General features: G+C 38.0%; 1 protein-coding gene across 1 annotated transcript in view; it reads left to right on the forward strand.

Annotated features, from left to right (window-relative positions):
* LOC131968296 (plexin-A2-like) overlaps nucleotides 1-5,148 on the forward strand; it is a 104,929-nt gene extending 99,781 nt beyond the window's left edge. Inside the window, exon 32 of the mRNA XM_059329109.1 lies at nucleotides 2,807-5,148. Coding sequence (XP_059185092.1) covers nucleotides 2,807-2,902 — 96 coding nt within the window. The 3' untranslated portion in view covers nucleotides 2,903-5,148. The remainder of the gene's footprint in view (nucleotides 1-2,806) is intronic.
* Nucleotides 5,149-17,359: the final 12,211 nt, after the last annotated feature.

A 17,359-nucleotide genomic window follows, 5' to 3' on the forward strand; every position in this document is an offset into this window, starting at 1 on the left:
AAAAACTAGAATTGAAAAAACATTTTTGTTAACTGAAATAAAAATAAAAACGAGTTTTTAAAAAAACCATGAATAACTGAAACTGTATTTTGTGGTTACAAAACTAACTGAAACCAACTAAATTATAGTGAAAATGTCCTTCGTTTTCGTCTTTGTCAACTTTTGTCTTAGATAAACCTTTTGGTTGATATGAAACCTATTTCATCTATTTGGTTTTATGACTTAGTAAACTTATTGGGGCTGAGATGGATATGGCAAAGGAAATAAAGGCTGAATCTTGCACACAACAAATACACCATTAGAAAAAAAAATTAAACTAACACTGAAACTAATAAAAACTAAACTAAAACTAAGCATTTTCCAAAAAATAAAAACTAATTAAATGTAGCAAGCTCACTCTGAAAACTCATTAAAACTAACTGAATTTGACAAAAAAACAAAAAATCACAACGAAATTAAAAATAAATCTAATGAAAACTATTATAACCTTCCTCTGCAGCTCCCATTAAAAGCTCTGATGAACTCGCAAATAGACAAAGTTAGCTACTAGCTGGTGACCAGAGTGGAGCATTTACCCACAAAAAGAAAGAGATAATTGGCTCAGGAGTTGGTGAAGGCAGAGCTAAAAGGAGAGTGCTTGAGTTAGATGAATCATGTGGACACAAACAGAACTCTTAATGAATGACAATGGTGTTCTGCATCTGTTGGCTCTGTAGATAGGTTAATGTTTGCTAACCAAGATAAGATAGGTATAAGATTATCTATCACGTCGATATTGTGCTGCCCCGGGGTGGCCAAACAATAAAATCAATTAATTACTTTTAGATAGTAAATTAACAACAGGCTGAAAAGCAGTGATTTGCTGTCCTCTCTGATTGAAATTTTAAGGCCAGTTTCTCCTCTGAGATTTGGTGTGGTCATAAACATGCTCCATTGCACAAATAACTAGACCCAACAGTGTGGTACATAGTTAATGTGCATCTGTACATTACTGCAGCAAAATGACATGTTTAACCACTGGAGGTCAGCCCAAACAAGATTTTCTCGTGTTAAATTACTCTTTAAAGACATGTAAATTAGGCTGAAATTATTCATTATTTTCATTGTCAATTAATATGTAGATTGATTTAAATTCATCGTCTTGGTCTATAAAATCTCCATAAAATGTCCATTACCATTTCCTGAAGCCCAAGGCAGCACATTCAAATAGCGTGTACTTTAAGCAGCAAACATCAAATCAAGGTCTAAAATGTAAATTCACTGCGAAACTGCATGAAACCTGCATTCATTCTAATTGCCAGCAGGGGGCGACTCCACTGGTTACAAAAATAAGTCCAACTGCATGAAAGACAATGACAAAATGATGCTACTTCTTACTTGATTTATTATTTCTGTGAACATTTTCCTAACGAGTTTATAGTCTCAATCGCTAGTTACAAAGCTTCTTCATTAGAGCATGATCTAAAATAGATTATGAAGCGCTTCCAATCATGGCCACCTTAACCCATAAGAACCCATGGTGACACAGGTGTAACAGACATTTTAAATCTTCTAGAATTTCCCATATACAGCTTTATGCTTGACATTAACTTTTTAAATCCCTAAGCATGTTTTGTTCTTCAGCACCATGTATGTTTTCTCAAGTACATAAGTGTGTTTTTCAGTGTTCTACAGCTACAGTAGCTTGTTGAGAAGGCGTCCAATGAGGCAGTGTTATTTATATTTATTTATTATTGGCTTATTATTATTTTGATACTTAAAAACAAATCTGAAAAATCATTTGTTGTTAAACAGCACTATTGATGTCACAATTTTGACATATGTGGTGGAGATGCAAAGAAAAAGGCAAATTTGTGTTTCTGTAAGCAGAAAATGTGTCTACTTTATTCATTTTAAAATAAGAAATACAAACATAAATACCATAAATGCCCAATGTAACATATATGTCACATTACAGATCTTTGACACTGAGGGGTAGAATAAAAAAAAAACATCATAAATGTGTTCTATGTGGTCCACTTGGTCTGTGGTATATTGTGGTATATACATAATGTTCCATTAAGGATTGCTGGGTCTGGGTTCTTATGGGTTAAGATTGACAGGTCACTACCTCGGAACACCGTTTTTTCTTCTTTATATTCCACCTTTTCAGAGCTATTTTTTAGTTGATGAAAGTATCATTTTGGTGGATAATAGAGCTCTACCCAGCTGCCACATCCATCCTGCACATGCACTGGTTCCAGAAAACCAACATGGCAAACTCGTGGCTTCTAAATGGTCATCCACAAACCGATTGGTGCCGTCATGGTGGTTATGTCCACTGTACAGTATATGCCAGTCAACAGTCGAAAAGATAAGATATAACCAAATATATTTAGATATTTTATTTACCATGATATAAAACTGAGAAAAGCAGAAAATCCTTGTAACGGAAAGGCTGGAACTGGCAAATGTTTGGGATTTTTAGCTTGACAAGCTTTAGTTAAAACAGTGTTACATAACAGATGTTGTTGCTAATGTTTATACATATGCACCAAATCCTAATTAATCAAATCAGAATGAAAAAAAAGAGAAAATTTCAAAATCTCTGCAAAAACAATGAAGAAACCTGACTTTACTAAAATGCAGTAACTTGTACAATATGCTAAATTAAAGTAGAAACATGGGAGAAAGCTGCTGATGTGTTAGACCTGTTTTTGTTTGAGTCAGTAATGCATATGTGCTTATTCGTATGATTGCTATAGCTGACCACAGTTTGTGACCTTGTGTGTGTTTCTGTGTGTGTGTGTTTGTGTGTGTGTTTTAGATCATTGAAGCACTGGAGCAGGATGAACAGGCCCAGAAGCAGAAGTTGGCATATAAAGTGGAGCAGATCATCTCAGCCATGTCTATAGAGAGCTGAGACACACATACACCTACATACGTGCACAAACACATACAGCATGCACACACTACATGCACACACTGAAACATACTACAAAAGATGAGTTATAAACCCATCGGCAACACACACACACTATATATGCACCACAGACACACACAGATACTGATATACGCAGAGAAAGTGCAGACTTAATGGACCTATTGTAAAAACAAACACAAAGAAATTTATACACATGCAGAAATACACACATACATATGTACATACACAACCCCGCAGCACACAGATCGTCCCAAAGCACGACTTTTGAATCCAATGTCATCGTTTTTTCAGAAGAAACTCCAACAGGCAAACACCCAGCTTCTAAAAACACTCCTATAGGGAGGGAGACAGAAAGAGGATTTGGGCCATCACGGCTGCTGAATTTGCAGCCAGTTCTTTTCCGCTGGGTAATGGTTTGTCTTTGTAGTGCGGGTGCTTATACTAAACGTGTGTATGTGTGTGTGTGTGTGTATGTGTGTGTGGCATGGCTGGAGCTCTGGAGAGAACAGCACTTAATAAAGAACGACTCAACTTGAAAAGTCACCAGAGGAGCTCAACAAAGACAGGAGCCAATTTAATGGGACGGCACATGTGGTGAGAAAAGACTCAAAGTACTTTTTATATGTCAAAGATGAAGAACATTTATTCGCACTACATATCACAGGCTTGGAGTGACATCGCCATTCGGAGCAGAGATGTGTAACTTTGTGTTGCTAAGCCTTTTCCTATTGCCTTTTAAAGGCTTAAAAAAAGAACACTAAAGACTCTGGCATCATTACTTTCCATTCCCCTACTTGAAGCTCCCCGTCCAAAGTTTTTTTTTTTTGTTTAATGAAGATTTTTTTTTGAATGAAAACTGTGCCAGGGATTGAACAGAAAACACAAAATTTGGCACCGACATGCTGATGGTTCACCTCTTTAATAATACACTTCAAAGGCATTCAAATTTGAAAAATATGTGGAGATATTTCCAGACGCAATCCCTGGCTTTTTGTGCCAAATATAATATGTCTCATGTTTCATTCATGTTAAATGCTCCTGTTAAAGCTATTAATAATACATGTCATTGTACGGAAAAGATCCCATTTAAGATAGGGAATTTTGTACAGTGATGATCTATAGGCCACCAATTCAGCCATTCAAAGATAAGTGGAGACCAAATTGAACTGTAGCAGAAAGCATGATTAATGATGCTATAAGTCTGATCGGGGATCAGATTAGCCAAACCCCCGGCCAACAGCGCCACCCCCCCCCACCCTCCCCCGCCTCATCAGTCATTGTTTACATTTAGCGTGATACTTGAAATGCACCGAGTGTACGAGATATTAAGAACACCTGCTGCTCCTGTGAAGTAATCTGGTCAGATTAAGTTAGATGAAGGCTTTGATGCCTTATTGATTCTCCCCAATAAATCCACTTTGAACGTAACCTGGATATTAAATGTAGGAAACAAGCTGCACAGATTTCCCACTCTGGAGACATCTGAGCTTTTGGTGCTGCAAAATAGTCCGTACTGTTCAGTAGAAAGTAGGTGTTCCTGATATTTTGTCCACAGAGTGGATGATTAATGAAACATGTATTGGATCAGCAGCTGGTCCTTGTAAAGTTAACTCCTTAAACGTCTGCTTGTTGCTTCACGGCGCTATCTTTGCTTTACATCCCGACTGTTTTCCATCTTTCAGCATCAGATTCATTTCATTTTGCGTTCATATGTACATTTTACCGGACTGCTTGTTGTCTCCTTGCTGCTGTATTTATAGTGCCATATCTTAAACTTAAAAATGATTATCATGGTGAAAAATTCAGTCTGAGACGTCGCATTAATTCAGGGTTTTAAGTTTTGATTGTTTCACCCATTGCAACGCTGAGAGATTAACTTCTTTCTGTGTTTCAGATGTTTTTTTTCTTTTATCGCTCCATATAAAAGTCACACCAACAGGAGCGCTGCTCTCTTTACCATTTCAGTATCAGTGGGGTTAACTTACTCCCCACAGGACCTTTACTCATGCTAACCTAGAAGAGCAAGATAAAATAATATAAATAATAATAATTACATTTCCTGTTAAGTGTTGAAATATGACAGATCTCATCTGTTTCATATGTGGTTTGATGATAATAATTTATATATGTGTTGTGCAATAAACCGTCAGACGTTTAAACTGTAATGTTTTTTAAACTATTTATTATTGTATAAATATTGTACATAAAAAACACTCCTATTTTGCAAGCAAAAGATTCACTTTGTACTGTTGTTATACATTAAATGCGCAGCTGATGAAAATTATTTTTGGTCTTGTGTTTGTTTGTGGTGATGCTAAATTCAGAAAAAGCATGCTGAACATAATTTCTGTATATTTCTTTAAATTTATTTTAGTGTTGAATCCTAAAAAGCTGATTTTCCAGATTATATTAATCACAATTCCTGGCGACTGAGTTTCTGTCTTTTGCCTTCTTCAGACAAAATGTCTGCTCCTCTTAGAGATTACGTCATTTCTAAGACGATCCTGCCACACATAACTGGATAATCTATTCTTTATTATGTTAGTCGACCACTCGCATGCTAATTTGACAGTTAAACTATTGCTGGGTTTTTCATGAAAGGGCTCTAAATGCAAGACGATGATGTCAGAGATCAACCAAAATCCCAGGGGTACATCTATCATTCAGCTTTGTACTTAGAAATTAACATAATTGTTTGACACACAGACAAATGACATTAGCCGTCCACTGACTTCCCCACACAAAAGCTTTGCTGCAGCTTTGTATCAATGAGAAACTCATTATCTAACAAAATAGCAACCCTGCATGCATAAACATTCCTGACACCACACATTAGTATCATGTTAAACATTTAAATTTATCAGGCCGCTCTCCCCTGAAAAACACCCCATAGGTCATTTGTAAAGGCGGAAAAATACGACCCTTATTTACGTTTTAGACTGTCTAACACCGCCCTCTAGTGGCAGTAATAATAATTAATGACGGCAATGCGGAGTTTAAATGGCAGAATTCGAGCGGGGTTCGTGTCCCACGTGAAAACAAAAGTAAACGATGTGATTTAAATATCACATCACGGAACTTCTGTGCCTCATGCTTTTTACGTAACAATGTCCCTTCTGGCATTTACGTGCATTTATTTACTGTTTAAACTGTCTTTTATAACGCTTTACCAGGACGTTTTTGGGCCCTAAACCTAGGTCAGTGGTTTTGTAGCCTAAATTTAACGAAACTGCAGCATTTTTTTACAACCACGACCCGTACGTGTATGTATAATGACGTGTGCCATTTGTAGCTCTGTACTGCAATCCATGAAACGCTCATATGGGTCTTTATGGGTGGTATTGACAAATGACTTATTCTGTTGTTTAGGTCGGAGAACTTGTTGAAATTTATATATATTATCAGCCAATATTAGGCTATCTGTGATATGTCAGTATCGGGTTGGGGTTAGGGTACATATGCACCGATATAGAAACCCGCCCGTACGAAGTATGTATTTGTATAGTGGGATATTAGGTAGATTTCTCAATTATGGCCAAATGAGGTTGTGTGTGAAAGTGGGATGTACAATGAGGTGTAATACTCTTGCGTGTTAATATATAAAGTGTATATTGGGTAATACATGGATGTACATTGAGGTATAAAGAGACACAGAAATAGTTATTTTAAGAAAAAGAATCTAAATCATTCAACATGGTTAGACATATATACAGACACAGATATAGGAGGGAATAAGTTTACATGCAGCACAAACAGATGGATGTGAAGAACAGGATTTGCACATTATATTCGCTGGAAACCATTCGAATATTATTGGAAAATCAAAATAACGGTCAGTGAGATATGCCCTAGACACACACACACACACAAAAATAAAATGTCATTCAACACAGGGAGTAAGAACTCAAATCTAACAGCCACCCATTAATAGTTATAACTATAAAGCAGCACAAAAATGACATTTAGGGGAACATCAGTCACTGGACGCAGCTATGAACTCTCACGAAAAGGAAAGTAAAACTCAAACTCAACCCAGCTAGTGTGTATAGGCTGTATATAAATATTGGTCGATATAAATCTGTATCTGAATTTTCTTACTCTCCAATTATCAGTATCAAAAGCCCCAAAATCAAGTATCAGTCATGCCCTACCTACTTTCTTACAGTTCTAGATGAGAAACTTCAGGTATATCCTCTATTTTCAAGTGAAATAATGTCACTATGTCTTATTTAACCACGTTTTGGGGCATTATACTACATAATTTAATTGCTGTAGATCTTTTTTGAGAAAATGAGACACAATTTAAGCGTGGCAGATATTTAACAATGTGCTACCATGAAGACTAGTGCTGCTGTCAAATAGTATAAAAAATACCGCCAATATCTTTTCCTACTAAGAATCATAAAGGCACAAAAATGACGACCACAAAGTGCAAAGACAATCAACTGCACTTTGGGTTTACATATCCGTCTGTTGGATTAATTACAGTACTGCACAGGAACAGAGGGTTGTATTTACAGTAAAAACAGGAGAACTGATAGAACATAAAATTATTTAAAGACAGGAGATGGTTTTTAATTTCTGTCAAAGGCAGCCAATAACTCTGACTGTGATGACTGTTTATTGCAATCATACAAAGGAAATCTGATGTTTACAAATGCATCAAACAGCACTTAAACACACCTCGTCTGGAGGGAGAAGCACATTTCATATCAAAGGAAGAGTTGAGCTTGTGAAACAACAAAGAAATATCCTGGAGAAAATTAGCTTTCCTTTTGAATTTTCATGTGATGAACAGCCTCGCAGGATGGAGAATAGTTTGCTCCGCCATCACGCTGTGACAGAATTCAGTATGGCATGTGAGCAGCGTATAGGCACTTGCCATAAGGAGCCAGAATTCATTATTCATGTTTAACCCTCGGGGCTCTGGGCAGGCAGAGCAGACTGGGGGAGGAAGGGGGAGGGAGGAGAAGGAGGACTGCATGAACACCTCGGCCTCCCAACCTATACCTGTCAGATCCGGGTGGGGGTGTCATCAGCGAATCGAAGGGTCCTCTGTACACCTGCCAGGCTCTAACCCCTCTCCTTTCCTCGCTTCTCTTTTTGCTTGTCAAAGTGCCTACACTCAGCAGCCAGCAATTCCACCTCACTTACTTCACACACACACACACACACACGCAGTGGAGGATCATTAGGACTCAAACCTCCTCTACTGACAGCTGAGCGAGCCGCAGGATATCTCCTTGATAGACTGTGTGTTTGGATGGTACCAAACAGGTTTATGGAGCTGCTACAACCATTAGAAAGCCATTATTCTTTTATCAATCCCTGACAGTTGTCTAATAATATCTCTAGAATGCTTTGGCCCGTGATAGATGGCACTACATTGTGGCGTACAGTAAACTAAATGCACGACACTTAATTTGTGTGAAATCACCGGTCGAGCAGATGCTCAGCTTCTCCCGCTGCAGAATATTTGATTCTGGGGGAAAATGGACCTTACACACACAGACTGCAGATCTTGGAGAATAATTCAAACTGTGGCTCTCGCTGTGAAATGAATGCTGAATGGAAAAAGGGCCTTGGACTTTTTATGCACCTTGTACACCTCGGCAGAGTTCGTGTTAATAGTCGATGGACGAGGCTCTGCTTGAATTTCCATTAGCTGAGAGTGGCGGCTGGTTGCCTGAATCTGTGTACGTAGGAATGGGCAGATTCAGACTATTTATTTATCTATTGTGTCATAATAATAATTTGTTTAAGATTTGCAAAATTCATGAATTGTAAATGCACTCTTTCAATTAACTGGCAGGTGTTTTTTTCTTTTCTTTTATTATTATTTTATTTTTATTATTAAATAATAACATAATAAACATACAACAGAACAAAGTTGTATGTTTATTTTTGATTTTGGAAAAAAAATAAACAGAAATAAAATTTAAAAAATCTTTTGTCTATTTTTTTTAAAATTGTAAGTTGAATAGGTTTGGTATTATTTATTTATAACGTAAAACTATGCAAAAACACAGACTACAAACTGTTGATAGAAATTTACATTACTTCGTTTTAAACTGTATTTATGTTAATATATAACCCCCATTTTTAATTTGCACTATTTTATGTATTTTGTTCTCATTTTGCTTTCATTTTGTGATTTTTATTTTAATACTATTCTAATAAGCATTATTGGAGGGAGCCTGCATCTAATCTTATTCTTTTTTAAAGAATATTTTTGGGGCTTTTTGCCTTCATTAGACAGCCTAAGATAGACAGGAAAGAGGGAATAGAGAGAGAGAAAGTACAACAGGCAGTTAAGGTCTGCAGGTCAGAATCAGCCCGGCTGCTGCTAATGACTCTGACCTGGACTTACACTCCACCAGGTGAGCTGATGGGCTGCCCAATAACTGCTCAATATAATTGCAAATCATAATTAAGAACTCAAAACTCTTCAAACTTGATGAAACCAGTGAATATTTGTAATTTTTGCTTTAAAAAATGACTAAAACAATCAGTCATTGATGTCGTATTGTTTTCTTTGTTTTGTTTTTCCATCCAAAAACATTTCAAAACCCAAACACATTCAACTTAAAATCACATAAAAGAGGAAAAAGTTATGAATTTGGGAAATCTTAAACGAATAACTGTCAAATCATAATTTGACTGACTGCTTGTTTCAGCAGCAGCTGTATACAGGAGTAAGTAGAGTCTATAAGGTAAAGGTGACAGTCTAATGGGAAAGTGATGAGTTCAGGAGCTCAGCAGTCTTCATCATTTTACCTCTCACATACACAAAAAATAGGTATTTTTGTGTATGTAAAAGGTAAAATTGTTATGTGAGAGGGAAGATATGAATTATGGCCTATACGGTCCTTCATACTCTAGACCAGGGGTCTCAAACTCGCAGCCCGCGGGCCAATTGCGGCCCTCGTGACGATATTTTGTGGCCCCCACATTGACATGAAAGTTTAATGTGAGTTTTATATTAATGGCACTTTACCGTGTTGTGTGTGGAAGGTTTTTTTAAATAATGTTGTGTCTTTTTTTAGTAATTTTGTGTCTTTTTTAGTAATTTTGTGTCTTTTCTAAATAATTTTGTGTCTTTTTTGGTAATTCTGTGTCTTTTCTGGTAATTCTGTCTTTTTTTGGTCATTTTGTGTCTTTTTTTTAAGTATTTTAGTTTTTTTCTGTCATTTTGTGTCTTTTAGCCATTTTGGGTCATTTTGGGTCTTTTTTTTAATAATTTTGTGTCTTTTTTGCTAATTCTGTGTATTTTTTGTCATTTTGTGGCTTTTTTGTCTAATTTTGTGTCTTTTTTTTGGTCATTTTGATACTGCCTCCAGCGGCCCCCAGGTAATTTGAGTTTGAGACCCCTGCTCTAGACTCATCTACAGAGTCTGTTGTGCACCAAAGCCAGTGACTGGCAGGTGTATCAGAAAGGTAAGTGTAGTCATCCTCTGTATGTTGTTTGCTAGCTTGTAACTGGCAGCGGCTGACACTGTGTGCGCATTCTGAGATGTACAGTAATATTTGCCATGACATTTTAGTGTGTTTTAGTACTATGTACTCAGAAATCCACTCTATGCTGAAGATTTCCGGTTTTTACTGTTTGTCATTGGCAAGTTGTGACATACTAATGTAGCTTAATGGATAATGAAAATAATGATAACTTGCAGCCCTTTGGTAAAATAGTCACACATTAAATATAACATGAGTTTGATGTAATGATCAGATTAGCAGAAACTGTCAGAGAGGTGCTGCCTCAAGTCAAGTGTCATATTTGTGGCTATAGATTGTTAACCCTCTGGAGTCCATGAAACCATCTGCATATTACTTCTTCATGATGTGAAGACATAAAAATGAAGCAACATTTAGTCTTGCCATCAGCTTCCTTCTAAAGTTCTGGCTTGAAACTACATACCAATTTTTTTTGATGATATTCGGCCAAGTAAAACCGGAGATAATGTCAAATATATTTAGTATAAAAATATAGAACTAGAGATTATCCTCATTGTACCTGTTATATGTCATAATTGCAACCTGTGTTCATATTCATATTTATATGCAACATGTACATTTCTGTGTGTGAGACATAATTTTCAAGATCAGATTTTATGTTTTTCTTTGTTTCTTTTGGGTTAAAAATGTTGATCAAGTAAGTCAAAGTTAAAAATTAATTATCAGGACATATAGGTGAGGTAGCGCTGAAAAAGCTGCTACCAACATGGCATGGTAAAGATTTTTTAACATATATTTTAACGAACATAATAGCCCAAGGTTTCAGAGGGTTAATCTGCAGGATTGCATATCTGCACAACTACATGCATCTGTTTACAGTATACAGATGCTTTTCTTTATGGTTTGAGGTTCATTTCATCTGGAATGGAAACCAGCAGCCACATCAGGGGATGCAGATAAAAATATGTACCACCTTTTGTTTTTCCCTCCCATAACGTTCACTCCCACTACTGTACAATCAAGCCTCAAATTCCCTAAAGCACCGCTGGAACGCAGCCCCCGGGCTGCTGAGGTCTGTGAGCATCAGTCTCCTGCTGCTTTAATTAAATGCAGACTGCATTATCAGAGTACACACAATCAAACAGGCACTGATATGTTTGTTCTTGCCAAGGACAAAAGACAGCTGTCCAAACCAGAAAAAAAATCCCTGATTACTGTATAGAATAAATCTCAAATGACCACAGCTCTGCCTCTATCAGTAACAACTTGTTTCAGGATTCATTGGATGAGCTAATCCATGACGGCATTTTATTTCCAGAGTAATTTCTCTTTTGTCCACTAGTAACGACATAGTCACTTGCAGACTGTGGTTGTAACTGCCTTCATTACTCATTTCCTAACACAGCAGTTGGATTTATATACATGCAGGTGAAACTGCCTTCAGTTTCACACAAAACAATTACAGTATGAAGCAATAAATGAAGGATTTAATGATGTACTGGTGAAGCTAATGTCCAGTAGGTTGATCCAGGCAGGACACCAGTCTAGTGGTGCCATCTTCTGGACAAAATTATTATCACAAGCGAGACTGACAGACAGAATGAGCATTCATCATTCATTCACTGTTTAAACTTCAAACTGGGATGAGACACAGAGATCATGTGAGACACTGTGAAAATCTGATTTAGGAAGAGGGCAGAGGGTAAGCATGTGTCGGACAAAAAGGGTCTGTTTAGCACTACAGCCTGAGGATGTGTGTGTGTGTGTGTGTGTGTGTGTGTGTGTGTGTGTGTGTGTGTGTGTGTGTGTGTGTAACATCTGCAGAGCCATGTGCTGGTCCTGCAGGTCATGACACAGACATACTCCAACACCCTGAGACTGTGAAGAGAACCCACACTCCCTAACACACATTTTGTTTTCGGAAGAGGTGACTTCATCAACACAGCACTTCCTTTCTTTTTTAAGAACTCTTTTGTCTCTTTCCCGCTCACTCAGGGGGAAAAAAAGGACCTCGCCGCTGAGCCCAGAGAGGTAACGGTCAACATTTGCTGCAGTTTGAAATTAAATCCCCTCCCACTACTCCTCCCTCTCCTCCTCCTCCTCCTCCCAAACCTTCCCTCATTTTCCCTCCTGCTCAGCCTCCCTCTCATGAAATCACTTCAAGACAGGCTCCCTCCTACGTAGCCAATCAGTGAGCTTTGTGAGATTTATGGCACCCATTTTCAAAGCGCCATAAAATGGTTATTGCAACCTGTATGTGTTTTTTTGTGATTGTGCATGTCTGCGTGTGCTTCTGCAAATATATTAACCAAATTAATTAAGTGCACCCTTTAAAAAAAATGTCCTCACCATTTGTTTAGCAGAGCATGTCAATTGCTTCTTCTTTTATTTTGGTCTCTGCCTCAAGTCAAAGGAAAACTGTGAATCTCTGAAGTTATAGTGTTAATTATGAACGGGCGGCAAAGGAATTCTCTTTCCACAAAAGATCGTCACATTAGTGAGAGTCGCTGTTTTACAACTTCCTGTTCCAACGCTCTGCCTGGGGCTCTTACAAATAATCCATGGCTGCTGAACTTTTGCTCTCTGAAAGAATAAATAGTTAGCACTGCTGGTACCGCAAAACATTTTAAACAAATTTAACAAAGCTATAAACAGAAGTCACTGTCTCTCATATGATACTGAACTTACTCTCATCAGTAAGACTTTAAATAATTAGTATCACTTACAGTAGGTCTGCATGTAATATACCACTATGACAGGGGCACCTGCAAAACATATTTTAGCCACCTAAAAAATGTTAATAAATCAATATCTGTCCTAACCCTAAGATAATGTGGGGGGAACTGGAGCAGTTCTTGGTTCTCCACTCTTGGTTAAGCCACCAGACTCCATTCACAAAAATCAGTAATTTTACCTTTCAGAATACAGGAGTAACTAGTCTACTCTTAATTCGTTTGGCTAGTTTGTTTGCGTTATTGAGTGACTTTAGTTAATTAAGGGTTAGTTTGGATTCTCTGAAGACAAACAGCTTATACCATCAAGGCAGCAGTAGACCTGTAATTCCTGTATTCTGCAAGGTAAATATCTGTATTTTTCAATGGAGTCTGGTGGCTTTTATGAGAGTGTAGAGAACGGCCCCAGTTTCCCCTGCATCAACTTACACAGGGCTGTCCGAGGTAAAGCGGTGAAAATATTCTAAATGTAGCGTACACTTGCTACAATTTGTCCTTTGGCTGAGCTTCAGTGTCTGTACTGCCTGCTCATGCAAACTGGACATGCCAACTGTCATCTACTGTATAATACACACTGACAATGGACAAGTACCTCATATAACCCCACTTCAATGAACCCAAACTACCCCTTCAAATTCTGTGTATGGAAACTAAAAAACAGTGGCCTTCTGAGAATATTGTCCATGACATATTCTGCTAATTAGCTCTCTAGTTAGTGAGGGGGATCTGCCATTTAAAGTAGCCTACCGATTCGTCAGCCAAGCCTCAGTGATCCTAGAGGTGTCCAATTAGCAGCTTAAACTTCTATTACCACAAAATAAGACTTCTTGGATAAAACACCGGTGACCTTTATGCCTAGAACACATCCAAGAAGTGAAATCTTACAGTCCGATTCAAGCTGGGCTGTTAGATATACAGATATATACTCCCAACAGCACAATTTGACCCAAGAAAGCAATTAGGCATGCCACTGCTCAATAACATGAGTGCAAACTAAAGTAACTAAATTACCAGCACATAAGCTAAGAGTCTAACTTTTACCCTGGGGAAACTGTCTATAGTGCAGATCCATTATAAATCTGTTTTAATGGTCTATGTTCTCAGAAAACAGGTTGCAGCTTCAATTTGTTGTTTTTTTTCAGCAGTTTATCCTCAAAATTAATGAGTAAGCTTTGTTTTGTTGGTTAATGTGTGAGATCAGAATCAGGTGTGCATGTGTAACTTCACATGCTTTGACTGAAAAGAAAAGAAAAGAAAAAGAGCGTGCATGCCAGTGAAAAAAAAAAGTTGCATGTTCACAAAGTGTTTGGCACCAGCTCAGGATTCTTGTGGTCTTTAAAGTATAGGGTAAACCTAAGGGGACCTCCTCGTGAGAAACTACAAGCACAAAAGAACAACACGTCTCTTTTGATATTGAATCCAGTCGCCTATATTCTCCTGAGACTCACCATTATACATTTCAGAAAGGATTTAATACTTTTGCTGTGAGGTGTGTGTACACATAATGCAAGGAACTAAAAAGCACAACACACAAATACGGTTAAAGCACACTTGGAAGCTGAACCAATATACACACTGCTGTCAGAAATAATCTACAACACCAGGAGATATATGATGATTGCAACGTACTGTTACTGAAGAAACAGTGCAGCAGCTAAAAGGAAAATGGAGGCTGTGTTTTTTAACTGCATAAGCTGCAACAGATGTGCAGAAAAGTCAATATACTATAAACAAATAAAGCCATATGAAGCCAGGCCTATGGGCTTTAAATCACAGGGCCGGTGGTAAAAATGTTTTCCAGATTTCTGTAAGGTCGTAGGAGGAATGCACTTGCTGTCTGTGTTGGTTTCCTGCTCTGTGACCATGACGAGCTGCTCTGTGACTCCGTGACACTTTAGACCAAAAACTGTCACAAAGGAAGACAGATTTCCTTACCTCTGTCTTCTTTTGTTGGCTGTCCAATAATGGAGAGTAAAGGTATTCTGGAAGAGCTTGCACACAAAGATTTATTATTACCTTCAGACTACAATAACGTATGTAAGAGGATTAGGGCCAGGTAGGAGACAAAAATAATGAGGAGGACTTTTTTTTTCATTATGCAGTTTGAGAAAAAACTAGAAATGTCGACAATAAAGTCAACTTGGGTTAAAGTTGGAAGAAAATTCACAGATTGGTTGTTCCTGTATCAATAAGTCATCAGAGGAACATTGTTTTATACCAAACAGTCCTGATTCTTACATCTGTCATAAAATGAGCAATAACCACAATATTTAAGGGTGCAGTAGCACTAATATCCCCTGACACATAAAGGGGATATTCTTGGTAGTAGAGTACCACAACTATTGTTTTTTTAGACATTTATTAGACCTATTGAGGAAAATCAGGTTGTAGATTGCAGTCTACTTTTACCTAAATCAAAAAGTTGACTTTACTTTCATCATTTGAAGAGGATAAGCCCTCCTCTCATACACTAAAAACACTAAATCTGAGGGAAATTATCTTGCTGCATGGACAGATAATTTCACTTGACAAGATTTCTTAATTAAGATTGTTAAATATAGAAATAAGCATGTTGAACGCTTAAAATAAGAAATTAACTCTTAAAACAAGATACATTATCTAACACTTCTAAATCTTAAGTTTTTTCTATCTTGGTAAGAAACGAATAGTTTGCAGTGCACTCTGCTCGGACCAGTTCATCGCTGCTTGCAGCTTTAATTTATCTTGTTTGAAGAGTTAATTTCTTATTTTAAGCGTACAACATGCTTATTTCTAGATTCAATAATCTTAATTTAAGAAATCTTGTCAAGTGAAATTATCTGTCCATGCAGATGAAGATAATTTCCCTCAGATTTAGTGGTTTTATCTTGTTTTTAGACACCCCTTTTTTGTAGTGAAATTCCTATAGTCACAAAAAATCTAAAACAAAAAGTAAATAAATAAATAAATGCTCAAAAACCAAACAAATTGCCAGGGTTTGTCTCTGCTCTTTGTTGGGGGTGAAAGGTATATTCTGTGTCTTACTGCCATCTAACAGGAAGCTGTGATTCACGAGGACTCGAGTAGCAGAAATACTTAACCAGCTAACAGTCTAATGAATGTTTTACTAGGGTGACACGACTGCTGCTGTCCAGCTGTGGCTGCTGTAATGGGCACGACACTGATTATTCTCTTCGGGATTTCAGCAAAGCTCATCTTGAATCACAGTGAGAGGCCAATTGCCCACCTCAACGCCCTGCTGTTTGAGCTGAATGTTTCATCGGGTCCTGGCAAGAAGGAAGGGGAGGTAACAGGGAGGAAATGGGGTGATGGGGGGATAGGATGGGGCCAACACAGGGACAGGGGGACTACGGGCACTGGGACCGGTATCAAATTACAAGAGCATTTCTATAGTGAGTAAGATAGTTGTGGTTGAGTTTACGTCTCTCCACTCGCTGTTGCTGCTACTTTTTACTTTGTCTCGGAGGGTGGGGCTTTTTCTTTTTTTTTTTAACAAGTCACTTAGCATACCTTCGCCAGTGGTTCCAGATGTGTGATTTACAGAGAGCATGAGAACAGCTAGCAAAAGAGCTAACAAAAGTTCCCCAAATTGCAGAGGGGGGCTGGGTGTTCTCAGGACTTTGTGGAAGTGTGAAAGGTTGGAGCGGATCCTGTGGTGTCTTCACTACTGGGATGGCTGTTGTTGATTGATGGCCTTGCTGAGTGGTGGGGGCTTCGGGCCACTGAAATGGATTAATACCATTAGCATAACAGTGGATCGCACTTTTGTTTCGAGTTTGATGTTCTGCTCCACGGTCTATCTCCGTAAGCCTATTAAGGCCCAGAATGTCCCCCCTATTGTCAGCTATCACCTTTCATTGTGTTGTGGATTACTGCTCTCATCCAGACAGGCTCCACAACAGACATTGGGAGCAAAAGATGAAGTAAAGAGCATTGATCACCAAAACATATTCTGCAGTCCTTCAACACTGATGTTACAGCATAATCAGGGGGGATTCAAGCACTGAAACCACTGTTTTTTTATAAGTATAAACTGATTGGTATTTGAAGAATGCAGCACATAGTTTTAAATACACAACATCCCAACAAGACTCCATTCTCCTCCTTCCCTCCATCTGCCTTGCTTCTTCTAGAGGGGTGGGGGCACAGAGGAAGGGTTAAAGTAACCAGTGGAAGACGGGGTGTAGGGCTGGGCCTCAGTACGGGAGGAGGGGGGGCTGTATAAAAACTGACAGAACACAAGTGGTGC

The sequence above is a fragment of the Centropristis striata genome, chromosome 3 (genome assembly GCF_030273125.1).
Source record: "Centropristis striata isolate RG_2023a ecotype Rhode Island chromosome 3, C.striata_1.0, whole genome shotgun sequence".
Lineage (NCBI taxonomy): Eukaryota > Metazoa > Chordata > Actinopteri > Perciformes > Serranidae > Centropristis > Centropristis striata.